Source organism: Balaenoptera physalus, assembly GCF_965194825.1.
Source record: "Balaenoptera physalus genome assembly, chromosome: 8".
Lineage (NCBI taxonomy): Eukaryota > Metazoa > Chordata > Mammalia > Artiodactyla > Balaenopteridae > Balaenoptera > Balaenoptera physalus.
This window is the reverse complement of record NC_138887.1, coordinates 69,319,382-69,338,416: the sequence shown is the minus strand read 5'-3', so window position 1 is coordinate 69,338,416 and position 19,035 is coordinate 69,319,382. Positions and strand designations below refer to the sequence as shown.

At 38.0% G+C, this 19,035-nt stretch overlaps 1 protein-coding gene across 1 annotated transcript; it reads left to right on the top strand.

Annotated features, from left to right (window-relative positions):
• The first annotated feature begins 7,191 nt into the window (after positions 1-7,191).
• On the top strand, positions 7,192-17,191 carry CLDN12 (claudin 12). The gene is made up of 3 exons (XM_082472128.1): positions 7,192-7,304; positions 8,773-8,862; positions 13,893-17,191. The coding sequence occupies exon 3, from the start codon at positions 13,926-13,928 to the stop codon at positions 14,658-14,660; it is 735 nt and encodes a 244-aa protein (XP_082328254.1). The 5' UTR covers positions 7,192-7,304; positions 8,773-8,862; positions 13,893-13,925; the 3' UTR covers positions 14,661-17,191.
• Positions 17,192-19,035: the final 1,844 nt, after the last annotated feature.

The window sequence follows — 19,035 nt, the reverse complement described above, 5'->3', positions numbered from 1 at the left end:
AGATATGACAATGTGAGTGACTTCTTACAAGTGTTATTTCACTTTTATTTGTTCTGTTTTCTATTCCCCACTCCCACCTCCCATCCCAGTCCCCAGATCACTGGCTTTTCTTGTGTTTCTTTTCATTGCACGGCTATTTATTGAGTGTCTCCCCTGTGCCAGGCACTGTGCGGGGCGCTGCATGTACAGTGTTAAGGAGACTAGACAGGACCTGCTGCCCTCATGGATATCACATTCAACGTCAGAAGCTGCAGGGGATTAGAGCGCTTCACAGCAAAGGAGTAAGAGTGAGGAAAGCGTTTGGAATTTGAACATCTTTACTGATCATAGTGACCATGTTTCATATTGGGTATGTTTTACCTTTATGACTTGAGTGTCATTTTTCTCTTTTTCACTTCTATTATTTCCTAAGTGTGAACAAGTAGCAGTGTGATGACAGTTAGATCAGGTGAATTTCTGAAGCTCTGACACCATAATCTTATTTTTTGCTGTGGCAAAAGATAGTAGATGTGTGTTGAGGACTAAGAGGAATTGTAGCTTATTTGTTGTGTCTGTATTGCCCAGGTTACTACTCCACGACTAACTGGAACATTTTATGTAACTCACTAAAATGTTCCATCATTTGTATTTTCTTCTTACCAAAAGTGTACTCTATGTACCTTTTTCTGATGGTTGATTTTTATTCTAAATGAAAGAAGAAAATCTGGATTCCTTTTTTATTTTATAAAAAATAAATTTTAAACACTTAAAGATTTATTTTGAAATAAATGTTTTAACTGCCATTTATTTTGTCCTTAATACTTCTTTGTTAAAAAGTATTGTTATAGTACTGAATCCTTAATTGGATCCTTAATTGTTATAGTACTGAATGGCCAGGGTATCAATACACTGTGTTTAACAAATTTTTACCAAGTCCCAGTCATTCTTGCAGAGCTTGCTATGTCAGATTCATTTACCATCATGAATTACAAATTTATGCTACCAGACACTGTCAAGTATTAAGTATACCGTACTGTGAGGTTGGATCTGTGCTCTGAAGATTTCACCTATGAAAAAAAAAATTTCAGAAACCTATTGTTCTTTTTGTAATATATATCCATATTATTTATCATAGCGAAATGACCTTTTTGTAAAATTAATGTTTTCTTTTAAGTGGTAAACATGTATTATATAATCAAGGGGAAAAATCTGCTTTCATAATGGGCAAAATTAGGTCAAGGGTATTTTATTTCAGGATTTATCCAGTTAGTTTTCCTGTAAAGTTATGTCTTCTTTTAGCTCAGTGTTCATTTGGTTTGTGAGGATAGAGGTCAGAGAAAGTTAATGAAAGCTACTGATTTGTTTTTCTTGCTAAAAATGTACACAAAGACGTGGAGTATTTTCCAAGTAGTTTCACAGGGTTTTTGCAAAGTTCAGATAAAATGTTCAGTTAACAAAGTTAAGTTCCATCGAGAAATTTGTAATACCATTAAGGTGCATTAAAAATAATGTTTCAAGGCAACAGCATATAAATATACTTACAAGTTATAGCTTAAAAAACAAAATGAAAATGAGGAATAATATAAATTGGTAAACTTTATACAAAAGACAATTTCAAAAATATGGCAACATTTTTTTTGAAGTCCAAATTGTTAAGTTGGATGGTAGGTACATGAGTGTTTTGGGGTTTTTTTTTAACCTTTTTGTGCTTTAAAATATTTTATAACTAAAAAAAAGTATTTGCCTTACGAAAGTTTATATACCTTGAGAATTAAGAGATAAACATAGTTGATAAATATTGGCAGACAACATGCTACAATTTTTACTGCAGAGTTTAATAATGAAAAATATCTATTTTTTTTTTCTTAAAGAAATATTTCAGGGAAGCGTTCTATTTTCTGTTTTGTGATCAGAGGTAGCAATAGAGGGAAAGTATCAGAGGACTCTTTTTAGCTTTGAGTGAGTGTCACAAGCCAGCTGAAGGAAAAGCAAAATCAAATAGGTAATAGAAATGAGAAAAGGAGAAAAAAATGAAAGAAAAGTATGTATGTTGGAAAGTTGGAGTATTTCCTTGTGGATAACTTAGGAGTAAAAGGTGGGCTCATTGCCTCAGTTGGATGAAAAGCCAGCGGCAGTTTCAGCTACCTTTTCTGACTATAACTAACCACTAATTTTAGGCTGTCCTAATTAAAAAAATGTTTTTTCTGTTTCTCATTGTAAGACAGTTGCTTAATTAATAGTTGTTGGGTATTTGGAAGACTTCAAAGGAAGTAATCTCCTTTGTGTATATTATTAGTGTGTTCATAATAGAAGTGAAACCTTTTGGGGTACCCAGATACCAAGCTATGTGAAGCATAGGTGTTATCTGAATCATGTCCTTTCCTTTGAAATACTTGGAATTTGAAGAACAGGATATGCAATTTATATTACAACTAATTCTGGAGCAAATATAGCAAGGCAGTTTTTTCCTGTTTATTTTGTAAACTCTGAGTGCATTGAAAGTTGAAAGCAAAGGACAAGAGCTTCCTTTGTTCATGGCACGTATTTCAGTATATTTTTCTGAAATTGTCAATATCTTCTGACCAGTGCCTTCATTTTCTTATTTGTTGTCAAACATTGTTATTGGTATTATTTCTGTATAAAAGGCTTTAGGAAGGCCATGGTGTAATATTCTTATATTAAGAAAAAGGATATGATTATAAAGCTAAAACATAGCTTCAGTTTTATTTGTATATGGTTTGCTACAAATTGAGGGAGATTGAAAATATTTTACATCAAGAGCAGACATTGAGTAAAAGCTTATGGCTTTGGATGGATTTGAAGCATGATTAAATGATAGAGTAAATAAAAGTCCCTGGTCAACCAAATCCTAATGGGGGGAAGTAAGAGTACTGCATAATAATTGAGCCTCAGCTTCAAAAACAAATCTTTCTGTGAACTGGTACTACTCCCAGGGTCAAGAGAAATAGTAAGAACAGTACTGAGCACACGTGGCCTTTCCTATAAAAATATGAACCAGAAAACTCACAGACTTAAAAGAACCATTAATGTCATAATGCCAAATTTGTAACACATTCATCAAATGTTTAACATACAGGTTTCTCTTTAAAAACGGGGTATAAAGCAGAAACTAACACACCATTGTAAAGCAATTATACTCCAATAAAGATGTTAAAAAAAAAAATCCATACAAAAAATAGTGGTGGTAGGAGGAGGAGTAATAGGCATGGTAAAAGACAAAAGATTTAAAACACCTGCAAGCAATTCCAGGAAAAAGCCTTCAATTATTGTACTTTAAGCCAATTCTGTTGTACAATCCTGTCCCCTCCCGGCTCCCTCCCCTCTTCACTAGTAACTTTATTAAAGATCAGGAACAAGTGCTGTCATCCTACCTATGTTATAGTAGATGACATGTTCCTAACAGTTTTTTTTTTCAAGCAAGGGGGAGCTCGTTCTGTGTGCTGCAGCACGAGGAAGCGAAAACAAGAAACAGGTGCCCTTGCTCGCTAGCCTAACAGTTTTTAAAGTGACATCTCACTGCTTGATTTATCCAGAACCTTCTTCCCTTATTTCCTGTATTAGCTTGCTAAGGCTGCCATAACAAAGTACCACAAACTGAGGACTTAAACTGCAGAAATCTTCTGTCTCACAGTTCTAGAAGCTGGAAGTTGGAGATAAAGGTGCCAACAGGGTTAATTCCTTCAGAGAGCCGTGGAGAGAGAATCTTCCATGCCATTTGCCTAGTGTGTAGTGGTTAGCTGGCAATCTTTGGCGTTCCTTGGCCTATAGAAGCATCACCCCAATTTCTGCCTTCATCCTTGCATGGCATTCTGTGTGTGAGGTTGTCTTCAGATTTCCCCTCTTCCTAAGGAAACCAGTCATATTGGATTAAGGCTAATACTAAGGATCTCTTTTTAACTTGATTACCTCTGTAAAGACCCTATCTCCAAATAACGTTATATCCTGATGTATGCTGAGGGAGTTAAGACCTCAGTAGATGAATTTTTGAGGGACATATTCAACCCACAATGCTTCCCTTCTTTTCTTTCTACACTTCCCAACTAATAGTAAAAATTTACTTCCCAACTATACTTGCCAACTTCCCAATTATAATGTTATCTATTATTTTTATTTGACAGTCTCCTCTAAAAACAAGTTTATGGGTTTTTTCATTAATCTAAATTTGCTGAATTTCAGTCATGGAGTTGGAGAAATACTATGGTGAGACATGACTGGAAAAGGAACAGTGTGTGCAAGTTAATTTACAATTTGAGGTTGAACTATGTAGTTTACTATGTAGTTTAGAGAAGATACAAATATTCAGAGCAGGGGGGAGGTAGGTAGGATTTGAGTGAGGAAAGAGGATAGTATGAGGTCATTTCAAGTTCAGGAATAGCTTCAATGAGCATTTAGATTTAAGTAAGATCTTAGAGGCAGAAATCCAAAACTAGGAAACTGTCCTGAGTCTGGAGAATTCTGAATAGTGACAGCCACCTTTTAGGAAGATCTACCACTTAACTACTTCTTGACTTTGGGCAAATTATTTAACCTTTCTGCATCTCAATTTCTTTGTCATTAATATGAGGTTATGGTGATTAAATTAGAGAGTCCATGAAAAAGTGCTTGGTATATATTCAGTGTTATCTATTATTTTTTTAATTGATAATATATGTAAGGAAACTGTTAAAATATCTTAATGTGAAGAAGTGAAAGCAGCTGGTGGACAGTGAATTAATCAGATAAACTAGAAGAAAGGTAGAAATGTTGATGTTTCCATATCCAAGGAAGAAAAGTTTAGGGAAAAAAGGTGGTCTGAATTGTGTAATGTGGACCTGAAGCCGGTGGAAGAGAATTAGGACCCAAAAGAAGCCTTTGGATTCAAGCAGAAAGAGGTTATTAGTGACTGTAGTAGGCAGAATAATAGTCCCCTAAAGATGTCCTCCTCCTCTCTGGAATCTGAATATGCTCTGTTACAGAATTAAGGTTGCAAGTCAGATGACCATAAAAATAGAAAAATTATCCTGGGTAGTCCAGATGGGTCAATTTTTTTTAATTTTTTAAAATTTATTTATTTTTATTTTCGGCTGTGTTGAGTCTTCGTTTCTGTGTGAGGGCTTCCTCTAGTTGCGGCAAGCAGGGGCCACTCTTCATCGCGGTGTGCGGGCCTCTCACTGTCGCGGCCTCTCCCGTTGCGGAGCACAGGCTCCAGACGCGCAGGCTCAGTAGTTGTGGCTCACGGGCTTAGTTGCTCCGCGGCATGTGGGATCTTCCCAGACCAGGGCTCGAACCCGTGTCCCCTGCATTGGCAGGCAGATTCTTAACCACTGCGCCACCAGGGAAGCCCCCCAGGTGGGTCAATTTTAATCACAAGGGTTCTTAAAAGCTAGAAGAGGGAGGCAGAAGAATGTAGGCTGAAGTGATTTAGATGTTGAAAGACTCAACCAGTCATTGCTGGGTTTGAAGATGGAAGGGGGCCACAAGCTAAGGAATGGTGTCCTCAGGAACTGGAGAAGTAGAAGGAAAAGGAAATTTCCCTGGAGCTTCCAGAAAAAAACACAGCTCTTGCTTCCAGAAAAAAACACAGCTCACACCTTGATTCTAGCCCAGGGAGACCCTGTCAGATTTCTGACCTCCAGAACTGTAAGATAATAAATTTGTGGTGTTTTAAGCCACTGAGTTTGTGGTAATTTGTTGAAGCAGCAATACAAAACTAATAGAATAACCAAATGAGAATCTTCATAGAATTTTGGAGATGAACAGTATATTACAGTGAACTTGGAAGCCAGGATTGTTAATTGCTCAAAGTCTTACCTGAAGTACTTCTGAGAATGATATTCCAACATTCTAGTCCCACTAGGGCATGTAAGTATTTCATTTCATCTTTTCCATACCAAAGGCAGGCTAACCATAGACCTGAACTTGATCAATAAGTCTAAAAATAGGGTTGTCTTCCCTTCCTTTTATAGCTTTAAAAAAACATATTGTCAACTACATATACATCTCAGCTAAAGTCTGCTAGCAAGGTAGTATTCATCAATGACTGGGAAATAAATTATAAAATGATTTTGTACACAGTTATTTGATTCAATTCAGTTTTATAGATTAGAGAACTGAAGTTCAGAGCAAAGAATCCTGTGTCATATCGTCATCATCCATCTTCTATTGCCAGAGCTGGCCTGGAGCCCAGAGCCTTTCTGTACCCAGAGATCCTTTTACCACCCAATGCTGTCCCTCTTTCTCATTGTTACATCTCGAGGTCTGGCTTTGGGATTGGATTGCTTCTGGCCTTAAATCACCTTACATCCTCTGAAGCAGTACGGAAGATGAGAAAGTGGTAGCAGTGCACAGATAGTAGCCTTTTTCATACTAACACATAGTCCCGTTACTAGAGCAACACAAAAATGTCAAATGGAAATAGCAAATATGTAAAGTCCTTATTGTGTGTTAGACACGTATACTGTCTATGTATAGTAACTCATTTAATCCTCACCATAGTTTCTGGTATAAATACATTATTATTACAGATGAGATCCTGAGGTACAAAGAGGTTATTTAAGTTGCCCAAGGTCATACCGAGGCAGAGTGGGATAGGGATGGATGCCATCCTTTACTTTCATTTAAAACTGTGATGCTTTTTCTCAAACTTTTTATTTTGAAAATGTTCAGAGGTACAGAGAATTTGAATAGTACAATGAACACCCGTATACGTACTCTCTCTAGATTTAACGATTATCAGTATTTGCCACATTTACTTTATCTCCATTTATGTGTATGTGTGATCATGACACTTCAGCATCTGCCCAGGGCAGGCCACCTCCAAATATGCCTCAATGGCATATTGATTGTTTTGAATTAAAGTTACTTGAGAAACAGCAGGTGGAAAAAAAAATGATATAAAAACAAAAAAACACTCTGACCCTCCCTCCCCCTTTCCCACTGAAAGTGGTAAATAAATCATTAGTGGGAAATATTTACTTTGGTACCCAACTCAAAACTATTTTTAGTTTTGTTTCCGTTAACTGTTTTTTAGACCTATAACTCAAATCTGGACGGAACTGAAGGAGCTAGAGGAATGGTGGAGGTGGGAAGCGGAGCAGAGGGCGGGAAGTGGTCCCAGGATATTGCCTGAGACTGCCAGCCCAGTGGATTTTGGGAATTGTAGTCTCCCAGTCATCCAGGACATTCTGGTTTAGGGAACCTGACTACGAGTCCCAGAAGCCTCTGGTGTGGCTCACTGGGAACGCACTTCCTGGGACGCGGAGAGGGAGACGGTCTAAGAGGTTCCTCAGTGTGGGCGAGTAAAATGCTCTGGATGTGAGAAACAGGTAGGTCTGGTCAAGAATGTTCCGATTTCTGGATCTTTTGCATAAGTAGTTGAGGATTTTGTGTAAGGTTGCTTAAACGACGGGAGTCATTTAGCCTTGAAAAATGCTGACCACATTTGCGGACGTGAACACTGAGTGAGGAGGTATTTGGTAGAGCTCTAAAAAATTATTTTGGACCCAGGAGTATGAATATGTCTAGGTGTCTGGTCGGGGCAGCCAGGGGCTTGGGGCTTGCCTGGCCGGGTGTGCGGTGTGGAGCTGCAGGTTGCTATTTTTGAATCAGCAGCTTATGCTGGTTGTGTAATGATGACCTGCTCGCTGTTCAACCCACTCAGTGTTGCAGAGATGGGTTTTTCTGAGAGCGTTCATAGTCACTTTTGCGGTCTTTTTCCACTGGTTCTAACCTGGAAAGCTCTTTTTTTTTTTTTCCTTCTTTTTTTCTGCTCGCTCTGGTGCTCCTGAGGACACAGCTCAAAGGGAGTGGGGGGTGGAGGGGAGGCTTCTCTGGAAGCTTGATTTGCTTTCCTCTGAAGCCCAAGTTCTGTGTTACAGGCTTTGCAAGAGGCTAGTCACGACATTAGAAAGCCAGACTTGGTGACCCCACTTAAAAATGATTGCTCAGAGATCCTGTTGTGTGTTTTCTATTATAAAAATGATTTCACTTAACTTCGTAGTGAGCAGTTGTGCTTGAAACCAACCCAGACATACATCTGGAAAAGAGAAAAACAAAAACAAAAACAAAAAAAAACACCTGATTGAAATCACTTCTGTGCAGACTGTTGGGAACATCATTCTACTTAATGATCGTAGTAGGGCTAGTGATATAGCCTTAATCCAGGAAGTTTTCAGGTGTTTACAAGTTTTCCTTCTCATCCTCCTATTTGAGGTAAATAGTGTTTGAAGAGGAAGTTGTTGATGCTTAAGAAAAATATATGGAAACGTTTAAATGGCGGGTTGAGCTATTGGTGGCACTATAAACTCAAATATTCTAGACGCAAATATTAGGAGGCACAGTATGAATCAACTTGGACTAGTTTTGTTGTCAGTATCCTTTTAAAAGGTATAAAAGAAACATCATGAATGTCTTTTATGCCAAGACAACTGATCACACAGTGTTTCATCGGCCCTCCATTCTTTCACTATAGTCATGAAAGGATCTAAAAAATTCATTTAATATTGATTATCTATTTCTAGGACAGTAAAGTGACTTTTATCCTTATTTTTCCTATCTTCTCGAATCACAAAATGAGGGTTAATTTTTTCTTCTGTATCTCACATATAGATATTGTGTGAATTTAAGAATAAACTGCCTTTTTTTTTTTTTTTTAACTCATTGACCACCTTTTTTGGTTTAAGATTTCATTGGTTTCAGATGATTGCTAATTACTTTTCCTAATGCCCTGTGAATTCAAATTGAGTTTTTAAACTAGTACCATATTAATCTGAAGTACTTTTCCTATTTCTTTAGGTCCAGATCATCTGTGCTGTGTGTTCAGATGTGCACATATTTCTTCTAAGTTGATTAAAGTTGTTTTAGAACTATCAAGTACCTCAAAGAGTAAGTACATTCCTTGATTATATCTCTTCCTTTTGCTACCATATATCAGATGACACTTTTTCTCTTGTTTAACAAAATAAAGTTATAGGACAAACCTCCATTGCAAGTGCTATGTTGATGATCTACAGTTTCTAAGAAAACCCAAATTACGGTAGAAGGGACTGCTAGTGTTACTACCAAGGATTAATGTAGCTGCTCTTACAGATGTGTTCTCATGTATCTATTCCTTAGAATTGTTCCTGAAAAAATACAATAATGGATCTGGTAATTCTTTAAGCTCTTAGCCACTATTCCTGCTCCAAACCTCTTTGAACTCTATTCCAAACCACAGGAAAGATATTCTTTTGAAAATATTTTTATTTGAAATATCTTTGATAACCTTTAATTGTGTACAAAAATTTATCCATCTTCTTCTCTGCAAGTCATTGTGGAACAGTTAGATGACAAATGTGAAGTGGGTGTTTTGAACAGAGTTCTTGTCTGATTTGGTCAGTAACTACTCTCAGAGAGAATGCTCTCAGATAAACCTACCAATAATCATTACAGACTTAAATTCCTGATCCTATTCTGCTTTACAAAGGGCTTTACTCTTTATGATCTCACAGCTACCTTGGGGGACATTTGAGAAATTTAAGATGCAGAGGACATAAGTGACTTTCCCAGTTTGCAAATGGTAGTTTATGACTGGCATATGAGTCTTGGGGTTGCCTGGGTTACAATACCAAGCTGCCTCTCAGATGGAAACAGCAAGCCCAAACATCTGTATATACAACCCAGCTCAAGACTGTCAGCCAGCTAGTGTTCATGGGTGTGCCTCAGATTGTTAAAGTGTGTTCTTAGCCTTGCACATTTGCTGCAGTCGCTAATAAGGGGTTTTCATATGGCAAAAAGATGTTTTTTTCCTCATTGGGAGAAATATTTTAAAGAGGAAATATAAATAAAAATATAATAAATTGTTTAACTTTGATAAGCAAACATTAATTTGATATATGAACCATTCTTAATGGCAAGGGGCGAATCCCGTATGTAACATACCTCTTAAGTTGAAAACATGAGAATCAACAGAGCCATAATTGATCGAATCTCTAACCACTGTGGAAGTTAACCAGTGTCGCCAGACTTAGATATGTGTTTCTAGAAGCATAGGCTGTATATAAATACCTGGGAATGGCCTCATCTTTCTTGGGAAGTTTCTGGGGGAAGAAAATGAACTTTATTTTTAAAAATGAGAGGCTTTGGCCAATAAAGAATGGAAAGCAGCATTCTAGAAGCAGTTTGAAGGCTTCAAAACACAGAGTGTGAATGAATGAAATGAGTGGAACTGATCCTAGAGCAAATTTTTAACTTTCTGTGTCCTGACCATACTCACATGGACCTTCCATTTGTTTGTTTGTTCATTCATTCAACAAATAATTGAGTGCCTTCTATGTGCCAGTGTTGGACACAGTGAATAAAACAGAAGGCTCTCTGTCCTCCTGAAATTTACAGTCTGGTCAGAAAGATAAACATTGAACAGGGAATATAAGCATAATCACTGCTACCAAAGAAAAAGTACGAAGGTGCAGCCAGAGCGTGTAACTAGGGGCAGGGGGAAGGTGAAGGGTGGGGGAAGAGAGGGGAGGTTTAGGGCCAGACTCCCTGGAAACCAGAAAGATGAGTACAAGTTAGCTAAGCAAAGAATAGGATGGGATTAAGAAAGTTCTAGGAGGAAAAACAGCATGAGAAAAAGCCCTTAGCCAAATTGAAAAACAAAATTTGAGAAGTTAAAAGAAAAGCAGTATGGCTACATAGACAGTAATATGTAAGGTGGGACGATGACACAATAAGGAGATTGAGAATCTGGCAGGAACCAAATGGTGGGATTTAAAACTTTGGAAACTATGGGAAAGATTTAAAACTTTACTCTGAGGAAGCTATTCAATAGGAAGCTATTGAATTTTAAGAAATGTAGTGAAATGATCAGATTTGCATTTGAAAAAATTATTCCAGATTCGAAATTAATTGGTATAGCTCTAAGAGTCAGCAATATCTTTCAGTTTTAAATCACTAAACATATTCCTTCTCCCAACTATCCCTATAAAATGTTACTTCATCCCTCTAGTGAGATATACAACTTACCATCAAATCATACATATGTGGAGTTAAGAGCAGGGTATAAAAAGTAAAGCAGCCAAAGAAAGTTACAAAGAGCAAGGACATTAATTCCAGCACTGAGACTGAAATTTAGTTAAATAGAGGTTAATAGTATTTCCCTTCTGAAAAATGCCGTGGTATACTTGTTGGCTCTCTAAAATAGGACTGTTAGTTAGTCTCTGGGATCTGAGCTAAGAATACTTCAGCAGACGCAAATTCAGGGGACTGATATAACACTTGTATTGATTTGATGCAGGATAAATTTGAACACACTTGATACTGAAATAGATATTGACTATTGACCCACCTCTGTTTATTAGTGTCATTTGATAGTCTGTAGGCTAAGAACTACAGAAATTTATTTATCAATAGCAAAGTCATTCATACTGATCTTGTGTCTCATTCCATTTGCGTTGTAGGAATCAGGGGTACAGGGCAGCTTGATTGAAGAAATCTCAATTACATGGATACTCCAAGTATTTGTCCCCTACCTCTGAAAGCAGGAAGGAATTGTGATTGGGTTAGGACTTTGCATGGGTTATCTGAAGGAGTTCTGAAGCTTTGAAAGAAACTGGGGGAAACTTTTTCTTACGTCTTTACAACATTGATTAAATCTTCATTCTCTTTCATTGCTCAGTTTTTCTCTAACACTGAATGATACATTTTTATGAACAGGTATCTTATTGGGTCACTTTGCTTAATACCTAACAATAATCACTTGATAGGTAATAATCAGACATCTCTTTCATTATCAGCATTTTGAGTTCTTATAAAACAGCATATTCTTTCCCTCAGTCTGACTGTTAGCACACTGGGGCAAGGTCCAGATCTTAATGGCCTCAGTGTCCCTCTAGGGCCTAACAGAGTGTTTTGCATGTGCTAGATACTCAGTAAATACCTGTTGAATGAATGATTGCTTAGTAATGGCTACTTCCTTGTCCAGTTCTACATCATTAATAGCCTACCTTTGTGAGTTGCTGTGGCCTTAGGTCGGGGCCCAGTATTTATTTATTCAAATATTCCTAAAATGACTCTTGTGCCAGGCACTGTGCAAGTTACTTACAGTATACTGGGGGGACAGGCGAATGAGCAGAAACCAACAGGAAGCTGGATTCTAGAGACTGACAACAGTAGTGGCATTTTCCAGGGTAAACATCCTCAAACTTGCACCAGAGTTTCCATTGTTGGACTAAGGTGGTTGGATGGTTGCTAAAATTAAGCATTTAAAATTTGCAGGAAAAAAATAAATTAGGACCATAATTACTCTGTTTGAAGTATTTTCATCCATAACATTTTCTTAAACAATTACTACTTTTGGTAATATTGACAGAAGACAGCATGATAAACAAGTAGTAAACTAAGAGCAGAGAAACTTAGAACTAGTTATGCTTAACTTGAGGACTTTAAAAAATGGTCATTTGTGCTTAAACTCCGATTTTTATATTGTACACATATATGTATGTGTGTGGATAGGTATGTACACATACGTATATGTTTTCTGCTAGTAAAATTATTCCTAGTTCATGTGATTGCATTAAATATATAGTAAATTAAAATAGTCTGTTCTGTTGTCTCATAGGAGGCATGATGGAAGGCAGAGAAAATATATTTGAGTGGTGTTTGGAGAGTGAGTTTCAAACTCTTGAAGAAATAAAGCTGAATAATATACTGGTTTTTATAATTTGTTGTATACAGAAAAAGAACACAGCCTTTTAATTTGAGATGAAAGGCCTGGCTACTTTTTTTCTTTTTCCTTATAATAGCATTAATAGAGATAGGTTGTCATTTCTTCAGCAATCTTTGTGTTCATCTTATATGAGCAGTAATAGTAGACTAACCAATCATAGTATATTAGTATAATAACCAATAACCAATAGTTTAATAACCTGAAATGCATGCCCGTCATCTTGAACCAGTCAGGAAGTAGATGAGTAGAATAATTTCAGGGACCTTTGTTCTCTCTTTTTCGTTTGAGTAACTCATTGGAGAGGAGTCTATTTACGTTTTGTGATTTTCTGGTATGCCTGGTATATAGGAATGAGATGTTTGCTTTTTTTTAATTTAACGTTTATTCAACAGATGTTCTTTGAACTGCTCCAGGATGCCAAGCACTGAGCTGATCACTGAGTGCTAAGAAGTAGTTAATGCTTGCATCACACTTACAAGGCGCCAGATATAACTTTAAGCATTTGACATTACATTAACTCATTGAATACTTAGAAAACCCTGTGAGGTAGGCACAGTTACTTTTCCCATTTTACAGATGAGGAAAATGAGGCACACAGAAGTATTGTTGTTGACCCAACGTGACTTTGGTCACTTGGCTAGTAAGTGAGTAATTGGGGGTTGGAACCCAAGCAGTCTGGCTCAGAGTCTGCCCTCAACCACTCTGCTGCCCTGTAGTGCTTCTTTCCCTATGCCTTTGTCTTTTATGCTGGTCTCATTTTACATTTGCGTGAGCATTTGAAGCCGAATTTGTGTTTGTAGTTGACGGTTGATGAGTGCTTTGACCCTATATATTTGAGTGTCTGACACATCAAAGTGCTTGAAATGTGGTTGTTGAATGAGTGATTTTGGACAACTGAGAGAATTTCTGATGTGATGTTAAGAGAATCTGAAATTATTTTGGTTGTTCCTCTGATTCACTGTGTAGAAAAATACTCATGTGTGAAGACTCTAGTTGCTATATGACCCAGGCAGTAGTAAGCAATCGTGTGTGTGCAGCTGTGCTCTGAGGTCACATGCATGTGTGCTTATATACATTCATATTGTACATGGAGAGGAGACAAGGGACAGAATTTCCCTGTTTGCATTGATGTCATTGGTTGTGTTTCCAGTCAGCACCGTGCTCTCCTGTTGTCCCCTCATGATTTGTCCTCTTGTGTGTCACCCCCTAGTCTGACTGGCAGTACTGCACAAGCCTGCCTGCCATGGGCTGTCGGGATGTCCATGCAGCCACGGTCCTCTCCTTCCTGTGTGGGATCGCCTCGGTAGCAGGCCTCTTTGCGGGGACTCTGCTTCCCAACTGGAGAAAATTACGACTGATCACGTTCAACAGAAATGAGAAGAACCTGACTGTTTACACAGGCCTGTGGGTGAAGTGTGCCCGGTACGACGGGGGCAATGACTGCCTGATGTACGACACTACTTGGTACTCATCAGTTGACCAGCTGGACCTGCGGGTCCTCCAGTTTGCCCTGCCCCTCAGCATCCTGATTGCAACGGGGGCCCTGCTGCTCTGCCTGATTGGAATGTGTAACACCGCCTTCAGGTCCTCGGTGCCCAACATCAAACTGGCCAAGTGTCTGGTCAATAGTGCCGGCTGCCATCTGGTGGCCGGGCTGCTGTTTTTCCTGGCAGGTACTGTGAGCCTCTCCCCATCCATCTGGGTCATCTTTTATAACATCCATCTGAACAAGAAGTTCGAGCCAGTCTTTATGTTTGACTATGCAGTGTATGTCACTATTGCTAGTGCTGGGGGCTTGTTTACGACTTCCCTTCTACTGTTTATTTGGTACTGTGCCTGCAAATCTTTGCCTTCTCCTTTCTGGCAACCGCTGTACTCCCATCCTCCCAGTATGCATACATATTCACAGCCCTATTCAGCACGCTCCCGCCTCTCTGCCATAGAAATCGACATTCCAGTAGTTTCACACACCACCTAGTGGGGAAATAGTTGCTAAAGAAAACTTGTAGCCTCACATTTCCCTTGTGCAAGGAGCTATCTTGGACCTATATACATTTTCCTTTGTTTCTGATCAGTCAGTGAAGCCAAATTAGTATGTCTTAGTAAGATGAAGTGCTGCTAGTTTTTATGAAAAGTACAATATTTAAATGTGAATCATTCCTTTTATCTTCTTATGCTAGAAGGATTTTTAACCTCCAGGTTGATATCTGATCAGTTATTTCGGTGGAAAGGACCTGTGTCTCAATTGAGGTGATTTAGAGCAACATAGTAAAAAATGATTGCTAAGAGAAGCTCTTATAAGCGATCCTTATGAGTATCTCAGAATGTGTATTGTCCTTTTGCTACAGTACCTTAAATTGGGAAAAAAGGGCAATTTCAAATTAAAAATTTTTTTTCAGGTAAGGGTAATATTTTAACAGTAGCCAGTCTACCAGCTTAGGCTGTAACTTTTCTTACTTCTTTCTCGGGGCTAATTGTATTGAATAGAGTTTGGTATTTTGAAGATGACTTTCTTTTGTGAGTTCTAATCTTCTACCTCATGCCTGTGTTTAAAAATAAAATGTATTTTAAGTGATGTCAGAGAGAATAAGCCTAACATTTAAAATATCTATTAGTATGGATAACATTTAACATAATTTTAAAAGTTAATAGTTCTATAAGTTGTATTATTAAAGTTAAAGTGCCATGTGATGGATTGGTGCTTCCTCTGAGGCAGAAAAACTTTTCTCCAGATATCATCCACCAAGTGGTACTCATGCCCACGTATAATCTCTTAGTGATTAAGAGAAAGAAATAAAGAGGCCCGAGTGGTTAGTTCTCCTTTAGACAGTGGTAGGGGACAAGCATCTGTTCTTCAGTGACAACATCAGAGATTCATTCTGGTGGCTGCCTTTTGGGTGACGGGTGAAGTGAGGCATGGCTTCACCATGACCGCATTCACCCTTGATTCAGTTCCTGCCCCCATCACCGATTATTTCCTTGAGGATATATCTTTGCCCAACACTTTACTAGGTGCTATAGAGGATACATGCAAAGTATGAGATCCGGTCCCATCTACTAAGAAATTTTAATTTAATAAGAGAAGATCAAACTGTTATCTGACAATTAGGGAACAGTCTGACTTCAGTGGCAGCTGGTCTTCACTTCTCAAGCATTGATCTAGGAATATATTTCACCCAGAGACATGGCTTTCTGTCAGACAGGCTTATTGTACAATACCAGCAATGTTTGGAACCCAGAAATTCAGTTTGTTGGATCCTTTAGAGCACCTACATTAGCCTAGACACTGTAATAACATGATACCAGATTCATAAGAATGGATGGGCAAAAGTGGTAAAGATTAAATTGTTCCCTTTTCACCTCTGAAAGTATGATGATGTATTAAAGAGGGAGGAATATTTAAAATCTTTCTAATGGGGTAACATTTAGAGGAAACCATGTTAACACCGAGATGAATGCTTAGAAATTCAGGGATATTGGGTGTTTACCCTTATGAATTTGAGCTGTTTATTTGATGTAATTTGCTACACATTAGTACTATGTTCATGGGGATTTTGTTCTATTATCCATTACAGATTTCACAGACAGCTAGTTGCATGGTTAACAGATTATTGTGCCTCTTCTGCAAATCTGAGTATGCTTCTGGTATTTCTGTGGACGTAAATGGTACTTTTGTTTCTAATTCCAAACACTAGTTTATGTACATAGCAAGTAAATACAGTTGTATAATTTTTAAATGCCATCAGTTGAAAGCATGCAAAACTATGGTTTTCTTAGCTATAGCTTCTGATTTCCTTCAGTTCTTTTAATTCTTCTCAGATATAGCTGAGTCTTGATCATTCCAAGACAGCGTCAGGTAGAATTTTGAGATTAATATTAATTTCCCCCTTTGCTAATTAATTTCTGTCCCCTCTCTCACTGAAATTGTCCTAAAGTGTCGAATTCCACCATTCTTTGTATAAACAATGTTAAAAGCAGACTCAGCCATTAATATTCTAGACAGTTTTTAGTCCATGGGATCATGTATATAAAATGTTAAACTTTTCCTGTAAAAATCTTTCGGATTCTTTTCATAATCTGTAGCCTCTAATTAGTATTTATTATAGATTCACTTGGCAAAAGAAACAATTGTTTCCCTTACTGTCATTAATATTTCAGATTTGCTATCAGGAGCTATTCTTCAAAGCCATCAAAGGAAATCAAGTATTTATAATTCTTTTTAATAACTTTTGAGCATTCATCAGTCTATCATTGTGATGGGGGATATCTTTTTTTGTTGTTACAAGTCTCTTAATGTTAAAGGCCTTTTACAGAAGCTTGGAAAACCTTAAATGTAGTATGATCCACCAGATTTGGTTTATCCAACCATGGGAGAAAAAAACCCTGAGCTTACTTTACTTGTAAATAAATATACACTATAACAGATAATATGTTTGCTGTAAACTGCAATGTAAAACCTCGATAAAACTGCACTGTACTTGATGTTTATTAAAAGATGTATTTTTACAAGTTTCTGTTTCTATCCTCATTTCGTCAGTGCTTTAATTTGAAATATTTTGAGAAATGTTTCTCAAATATGTGCAAATTGAAAAAGACACAGCACCATTTAAAGCCCTGTAGAATAGCAATTGGAATGGAATTGGAAAACTTGGCATTATTATTTCAGAAGCATCAGGACCCTTCAATTCTAAGAGTGGTCTTTGGAGTTCACTGGACTATTTCAACATTCCACAAAAAAAACACCAAATAAAGTCAAATGTGCCAGACTTGCCTCATCAATGGAGTGTTTCAGCGGTCTGTGATCTTGTAGATTGGGAGTTCTCAAATGGTTAAGTGGGAGGATCTTTCCTTACTCTTCAGACCTCGAGGTTAACAGGAAAAGCAGTCCTAACAGGTAAGTCACCTCAGAATTTCTGGAGCCTGGAATGAGCTCTTAGTTTTCTGCCTGCTGGTGAGAGCATTCACAAGCACTCCTTACTGAACCCAAGGCTCTCTGGTGGGACATTAGATGCCAGAGCCGTACGTTGCGCTGGAAATCCAAAGCTGCTTCAAGCTGGCCATCCCCATAGCTGATTATACTAATGCACCACAGTCCGGAGTCTGCCCCTTGGTTGCACAGTCTCACTGAGGGTGGCTGAAATGCTAGAGAAACTCTTCATGCTAACCAAATTCACAAGAGACTGATTTACGAACCACAAGTGAGAAATATAGATGCCTTGCAACCACTATCCGAGACCAGTGTTTTTAAAAAAACCCTACACAGAGCTCCTTGGAGAAAAGACCGATTCCACTCCTGGGGTAGGGAAAGTACAAGATGAGCCCAGCACATCGTCTTCCGTAAAGGAAATGGTCAAAGAATATGGGGACTTATCCAATTACACAGAAGCCGGCTTAAAGAGGTTCCCACTGGCCAAATCTGGGACAATCTGAGCATCAAAATAATAGTAATGGGTTATAATCCATTGAATAAAGCAAAAATCCATGCATCCCTACTGATACAAATGGGAAGAAAGAAAAGTTGTTTCTTACAGTAAAATACCAAATAAATATGGAAAAATAGATGGAGTTGGGAAAACATCAATAGAATTGAAACTAGTTGGTGAAAGTTTGATGAGAAAGGATATTTACGTTGTCTCAAAATACTGCTCCACAAATTACTAATTTCGGAGGGAAAAGTAGTAACTTTATTAGTGGATAAACTTGGCAGACACAGCCTTAACCAAGTGATTAAATTAATCACCAATACAACAAATCAACACCATGCACCTTCTAATATGCAACAAGAAGGTCAGATCATTGCTTTTGTGGTGTTTCCATTAAAAATACATAGCTTGAGACTAATCTTGAGGAAACGTGCGGTTTGTCAGTTCCACTTTTACTTTTTGCCTCCTCCTCTACCTCTCCTGATCTCACACCTCTTCATTTTAATAGAAAAGCATAAAACCTTACAGCCTAAGTTGTCTCTAAAATATTTCCTACAGTAACTCTTTTAGGAGAGAACTTGAAGAGCTTGTGTCAGGTTTCTCTGGGAAAAATAAAAAGGAAAGGCCCTTGCAGAAGAGATGTAAATCAAAGTGACAGAACCACAGGACTCATGGGATCTTAATTAGCTGTCCCATTTCATTGCTTAGCAGTATCTTCAATCCTGAAGTATACTGATAGGTTAGCCTAAGGGCTATCTCCGCTTCTTTCCCCTGCCCCACACTGGAGTAACCTTTCTAGTAGAAGGTCATTCTCCCTGTCCTGGTGGGTGTCTCACCACCCTCCAGCCCAGGAAGGTTCTCTGTCAGTGACATAGCATGCCAGAGCCCTTTAAAACCTCACTGCAGGACTGTGGAACTCAGAGAGAAAAA

What these genes read in the sequence shown, in the direction of transcription:
- CLDN12 (XM_082472128.1), top strand. Translation starts at nt 13,926, where the DNA reads ATGGGCTGTCGGGATGTCCATGCAGCCACGGTCCTCTCCTTCCTGTGT.